At 39.6% G+C, this 7,135-nt stretch overlaps 1 protein-coding gene across 1 annotated transcript in view; it reads right to left on the bottom strand.

The window, feature by feature from the left end:
- Positions 1-1,479: 1,479 nt before the first annotated feature.
- The window catches only part of LOC107660415 (gastrula zinc finger protein XlCGF57.1-like), a 7,256-nt gene continuing 1,600 nt past the window's right edge, over positions 1,480-7,135 (bottom strand). Inside the window, exons 2-5 of the mRNA XM_016449713.1 lie at positions 5,771-5,927; positions 5,212-5,276; positions 2,890-3,136; positions 1,480-2,808 (exon numbers count right to left, since the gene is read on the bottom strand). Coding sequence (XP_016305199.1) covers positions 1,836-2,808; positions 2,890-3,136; positions 5,212-5,269 — 1,278 coding nt within the window. The 5' untranslated portion in view covers positions 5,270-5,276; positions 5,771-5,927 and the 3' untranslated portion in view covers positions 1,480-1,835. The remainder of the gene's footprint in view (positions 2,809-2,889; positions 3,137-5,211; positions 5,277-5,770; positions 5,928-7,135) is intronic.

Here is a 7,135-nt window from a genome sequence, read left to right on the forward strand (position 1 = left end):
TGTGTGAAAATATTCAGATGCAACCCTCTTTGTAATTGTTAACATTTTCACAAGTACATTTTTTCTACAGATTACAGTTACATTTATTTTGTAATTAAATTACGTAATTCTGTTACATGTAACTAGTTACTCTCCAACACTGTGATCAGTGCGGCACAAATTTCTTAGGGCTCAGTCCTGAAGACACACCTGACAAAGAAGGAGAAGCTGCATTCATGTTCTGTATGTGGAAAGAGTTCCTCACTGCTGCCATATTCATATAAAAAGATTCATATTGGTATACGAGCTCTGATGTGCTTTGAGTGTGGACAGACGTTTAATACAGTGAACTGTTTAAAACAGCACCAGAGTCAGGACATCTGAAAACACATGAGAGGATCCACAGCAGTGTGTAAGGACCTATTGGCCCAACGACGGAATCCAACAGCGTAGGTGAAGGTATAATGCGTGTAGGTCTTTTACTTGCGCTTCTGCAAACTTCACTTAATTTATTAGGATTTAGTTTCAATTTTAGTCTAGCTCCGTAATAAATTGCTTCTTATTATCAAACACATCCTGCAGTTTAACAGTAGACTTTTTATGGCCTCAAGTTTGAGATGATGTATAAATCATCTGATCAATCACTGATCAAATCACTGATTTGACATTAAGTTAGGACTTTTAGGAAGGAATGAAGGCACTACGAAGGAAAGGAAGGCTTGCTAGATGAAATGTGGCACAATTATCAATAAAACATATTTTTTTCATAATCCTTAGAAGCCAAACTCAAAATCGAAAATAAAATTTGATTAATTGTACAGCCCTAAAGTACATGAGAGTTCTCGCTTCTGGATTGCAAATAACAAAAACGCATCATGGACGATAATATCGCATATAGAAATGATTGGCAAGACACAATTAGCTTGATAACATTTATGCAGCAGTAATCAATTAAGTGTATTTTCATCATTTCTCCAAACTGATAACGTCAGAGCTTATTGATACGAAAGTCTTTTGTAATTTAGCCCCAGGGCCTGTTTAATACTGGATTCTGGTACCCATCCCTACTGACAAAAGAAGCAAAGCAGGATCAGTTGCAAAGCTACATGACAGTATATCTAGCCAATCACAGCAGTGGGCATTTACTTCCGAGTCTACAATCCGCCACGCCTATTCAAACAGGTCAAAACATGACAGAAAATATTACAATTACTTCTAAATTATGTTTTTTGATGTAAAAATCTTGATAACACAAGGGGACCTCAGAGAACAGTACAAAATAATAAAAAAGGCAGTTCATGACCCCTTTTATAAGACAACTGAACTTAATATGAAACTTATAAGAAAGCACAATAGTATCACTTATGTTAGCGGTTCCCAACCCTGGTCCTGGAGGCACCACAACATTGCATGTTTTGCATGCATCCTTAATCAAACACACCTGATTCAGGTCATCGGCTCATTAGTAGAGACTCCATGATCTGAAATTGGTGTGTCAGTGAAAGGAGATATGCAAAATGTGCAGTGTTGGGGTGCCTCCAGGACCAGTGTTGGGAACCACTGACTTGTGTCATGAAGCAAAATGATACACAAGAGTAACACTTTTTGACATTGTTCTTTGGGGAGGAACTCCATCTTTGAGTTGATCTGAATCTCACAGTTGAAACTGATGGTTTTAAAGATGATGATGAACTTTATTCACTGTGAAAAGTTTAGATAATGTTTCTTTGTCATGTCACTTGTAATGACTGGTTAGCACAGATTTATCCAGATGACATTTTATTGCTTGATGCATTATTGTGTCATATTTGTTGAGGACGCGGCATCAGACCTGAAAGTCCTGATCTGAAGATGATCTACTTACAGTGAACGTTTTTTGTATGACTGCGTAGAGCAGATGATTGTTTGAAACACTTCCCACATGCAGTGCATTGATACGGTTTCTCTCCAGTGTGGACCCTCTCATGTCTTTTTAGGTCTCTTGAATCACTGAATCTTTTGTCACAGTGTGAACACTTGAAAGGTTTCTCTCCAGTGTGAATCCTCTCGTGTATTATCCGATTTGCTGACTGACTGAATCTCTTGTCACAGTATGAACACTTATAAGGTTTCTCTCCAGTGTGGATCATTTCGTGTCTTTTTAGGTTTTCTGACAGATTGAATCTCTTGTCACAGTGTGAACACTTGTAAGGTTTCTCTCCAGTGTGGCTCCTCTCATGTCTTTTCAGGATTCCCGACCAACTAAATGTCTTGTCACAGTGTGAACACTTGTAAGGTTTCTCTCCAGTGTGGCTCCTCTCATGTCTTTGCAGGATTCTTGGCCAACTGAATCTCTTGTCACAGTGTGAACACTTGTAAGGTTTTTCTCCAGTGTGGATCCTCTGATGCAGTTTTAAATTGTTCGCTGAAATAAAAGTCTTTTCACACTCAAAGCACATGTACTCTCTCACACCAGTATGTATTTTCTGATGTACTTTCAAATTTTGTAGACATGAAAAACTTTTTCCACATAAATGACATGGATGTGGCTTCTCCTTTGTATGAACTTGCAGGTGCATCTTCAGGTCTGAAGCCCGCAAACACATTTTGCCGCATTGATCACACATGCACAGGTTCTCTCTAGTGTGGATGTTCATATGTACCTTAAGGTGTGCTGAGTGTGCAAATCTCTTCCCACATTGATCACAAGAGAACGGTTTCTCTCCCGTATGAACTTTCATATGTGCCGTAAGTTGTCCTTTTTGCGCAAAACACTTCCCACACTGATCACATGTGTGCGGTTTCTCTCCCGTGTGAGTCCTCTCATGTGCCTTCAGGATTCCTGACCGACTGAATCTTTTGTCGCAGATTGAACATTTGTAAGGTTTTTCTCCAGTGTGAATCCTCTCATGTGCTTTCAGGTGTCCTGACCAATTGAATCCCTTGTCGCAATGTGAACACATGTACCGTTTCTCTCCAGTATGTACTCTCATGTGAACATTAAGACTATGTTTGTATGCGAAACTCTTTCCACAGTGAGTGCAGGTGAAAGATTTCTCAGCACTTATTTTCTTTAAAACCTCCTGAGAGAAACTCTGAGGTTTTTCTCCAGTTTTGACATGATTTTGCTCCTCAACTTCACTCAGTTCTTCAATCTCCTGATGTTCTCCAATCAACTCTGAAATAAAAGTAAAAACGGTTCAATTTCAGTAACTCGTAAAAAAAAAAACTGAGAAATGTGAAAGGACATAAAAACGAGCTCTGATATAACAGCGGAAAGAAGACAATTGCTACACAAAACGTTGATCATTTTGATAATGTATACGTCCCTGAAACTTTCCATGAATGAGGTACATTGATCTTCAAATGATTATTTTAAAAACATTATAGGCACAAATCCCATGTTTCTATAGGGAGAACTTTTAAATACGTTTGACCAACTTAATTATTCCCTTACTATTTGATGCTCTAGCTATATTATTGCACAGCTCTAAAGCTCTCTTTTTCGGTTAAACTTTATTTTAAGGAGTCCTTACTTACTATTATAATAACAATAGATTATGCATAATTACATACAAATAACCCTAAACCAAATCCTTATCCTAACCATAGTAAGTACAATGCATCCAGAAAGTATTCACAGCGCTTCACTTTTTCCACGTTTTGTTATGTTACAGCCTTATCCCAAAATGGATTAAATTCATTATTTTCCTCAATTTTACAAACAATACTCCATTATGACAACATGAAAGAAGTTTGTTTGAAATCTTTGCAAATGTATTAAAAATAGAAAACGGAAAGAAAAATCACACGTACATAAGTATTCACAGCCTTTGTTCAATACTTTGTTGAAGCACCTTTGGCACCAATTACAGCCTCAAATCTTTTTGGGTATGATGTGACAAGCTTTGATCATCATCATTTGGAAATTATTTGGCACTTCTCCTCACATCTTCACCTCTCAAGCTCCGTCAGGTTGGACGGGGGCAGATGCACATTTTCAGGTTTCTCCAGAAATATTTGATTGGGTTCAATCCCAGGCTGTGGTTGGGCCACACAAGGACATTCACAGAGTTGTTTATAGGCCACTCTTGCTGTGTTTAGGTTCATTGTCCTGTTGGAAGGTAAACTTTCTGCCCAGTCTGAAGCTCTAAATGCTCTGGACTAGGTTTTCATTAAGGCTATCTCAATATTTTGGTGCACTGAGCTTTTCTTCTACTCTGATGAGTCCCTCGGTCCCTGCCGCTGAAAAACAGCCCCACAGCATGAGGCTGCTACCAGCACACTTTACTTTTGGGATGGTACTCTGCAGGTGATGAGCAGAGCAGGTTTCCGTCAAAGATGATGCTTGGAATTGAGGTTAATTAGACCAGAGAATCTTGTTTCTCAGAGTCTGAGGGTCCTTTAGGTGCTTTTTTGCAAATTCCAAGTGTGTTTTATGTGTCTTCACTGAGGAGAGGATTGAGTTTGGCCGCACTGCCATAAAGCCCAGATCGGTGGAGTGTTGCAGTGATGTTTGTCCTTCTGTAGGTTTCTCCTATCTCCACGTACAGTATGATCATGGAGCTCAACTAGAGTGACCATCAGCTTCTTGGTAACCACACTAACCAAAACCCTTCTCCATCAATTGGCCAGCTCTAAGAAGAGTCCTGGTTGTTTCAAACTTCTTCCATTAAGGGTAACAGAGACTCCATGCTTCTGTGAACCTTCAATGCTGCAGAAATTTTTCTGTACCCTTCCCCAGATCTGTGCCTCGATACAATCCTGTCTCGGAAGTCTACAGACAATTCCTTGGACTTCATGGCTTGGTTTGTGCTTTGACATGCACTGTTAACTGTGGGACCTTATATAGAGAGGTATGTGCCTTTCCAAATCATGTCCAATCAACTGAATTTGCCACAGGTGGACTCCAATCAAGTTGTAGAAACATCTCAAGGATGATCAGTGGAAACAGCATGCACCTGAGCTCAGTTTTGAGTGTCATTGAGAATTTTGAGGAAAATAATGAATTTAATCCGTTTTGGAATAAGGCTGTAACAAAATGTGGAAAAAGTGAAGCGCTGTGAATACTTTCCAGATGCACTGTACATGTAGTTAATTAATATTACTCAGTGCTTAAATGTATAATTACACTGTAACGAGGACACCTTAAAATAACATGTAACCGCTATTTCCTATTACAACAAATATAAATCCGCTTGAAGCTTCATAAACTTCAGCACTATTAATGAAGAAACAAGAATAAACACCAACCTGTTTGTTCTTCGGTATCTTCAGTGCGTTTCATTCTGCAGGGTTCTGGATCTCTCATGTTCTCTGTCCTCTTTAATAAACTCAGTCTTTGTAGATTTCAGTTCTTTATGATGCTTTTATGCTAGTCTTCACTTGTAGGCTGATATGAATATTCCAGTATTTATTGGTGAAATCACTGACTGTGTGATTGTTGTTCAGGAGCTTCACTGAACATGAATTTCTGTGTGGAAGAAGCAGATTTGCCAAAATCAACAATACATAATTTTTTTTTAAATTATTTATTTGGACTGTTTTACACATTTAAGTATGTAAGTGAAGCAGATGTCCTCTAAATTATATATCTCAAGAGACCATAGCCTAAAGGCTTGTGCACACCGTGATGATTATCGCGTGTGATTATCGTCGACGTTTAACGCCTCGTGACTAAACAAAGGGCGCCAATGTGAGTGTGCACACCAGCGCGCAAAACGCCAGGCGTAAAGCGCCATTTTTAAAAAACGCCTCGGGCTCGTTTTTTTGGTTTGACGCGCCGCGTTAAAAACTGGCCGATTAATGAGATCTGTCCTCTTGAATAAACTCAGTCTTTGTAGATTTCAGTTCTTTATGATGCTTTTATGCTAGTCTTCACTTGTAGGCTGATATGAATATTCCAGTATTTATTGGTGAAATCACTGACTGTGTGATTGTTGTTCAGGAGCTTCACTGAACATGAATTTCTGTGTGGAAGAAGCAGATTTGCCAAAATCAACAATACATAATTTTTTTTTAAATTATTTATTTGGACTGTTTTACACATTTAAGTATGTAAGTGAAGCAGATGTCCTCTAAATTATATATCTCAAGAGACCATAGCCTAAAGGCTTGTGCACACCGTGATGATTATCGCGTGTGATTATCGTCGACGTTTAACGCCTCGTGACTAAACAAAGGGCGCCAATGTGAGTGTGCACCCCAGCGCGCAAAATGCCAGGCGTAAAGCGCCATTTTTAAAAAACGCCTCGGGCTCGTTTTTTTGGTTTGACGCGCCGCGTTAAAAACTGGCCGATTAATGAGATTGGTGCTTTTGTTCACGTGCCTGGAGCTGCTGAAGTTACAGTAAAACACGACTTGGTGGCGCTCAAGCACAAAACGGTCTTGCCGAGCACACATTGATACCTAACGACAAAGAGGAAGTAGACCAAGAAGATGCTTCGAGGCAAGATGAATGTAGAGCTGTTGGTCTCATTGGTGTCTGAACACAAAGGGCTTTATGACAAACGCGACAGCGACTACAAAAATCTCGATAAGAGGGAGTTGATCAAAATAGGATTTGATGTGAACCGGGGTATTTTTCATTAAGCACCATCTAATGTCAGGGAGTGAATTTGCATGTTCACTCGGCTCATCGCCAGTGAAAATCGCTTGGGTATGAACCACTAGGTGGGCGTGGTTTCAGCAACCAGCTCCCGCCTCTTTGCCCATTTTCAATTATCCGGGAGTGACGCGCTGCCAAGATGGCGACGGCCGGCTCCGCCTACTTTAGGCTTCAAAAACGCTCTTCGGAAATCTACGGGTGACGTCACCGTCACTACGTCCACGTTTTTATACAGTCTATGGTATGAACACACAAGACGTGTCGAAAAACGCTGGCGATAAGCGCACGCAATAATCGTCCCGGTGTGCACGAGGCTTAACAAATACAAAGTGTTCCAACACAGTAAATCATTATATCACTATATTAAAAAAGCGTTGACACAATAGCACATCAATTTAAAAAGCTCATTCAGTAAAACAACACTCACATATGCCGTAATTCACACATTCTATGCATTTCTGTTTTGTCTGTCTTTTTACTGTTAACATTTCTACTAGTTCTGGGCGGTATACCGGTTCATACCGAATACCGGTGTTTATTTTTGTTATGATATGAATTTTTAAAATACCG

This window comes from Sinocyclocheilus anshuiensis, unplaced genomic scaffold (assembly GCF_001515605.1).
Source record: "Sinocyclocheilus anshuiensis isolate Anshui unplaced genomic scaffold, SAMN03320099.WGS_v1.1 scaffold1635, whole genome shotgun sequence".
Taxonomy (NCBI): domain Eukaryota; kingdom Metazoa; phylum Chordata; class Actinopteri; order Cypriniformes; family Cyprinidae; genus Sinocyclocheilus; species Sinocyclocheilus anshuiensis.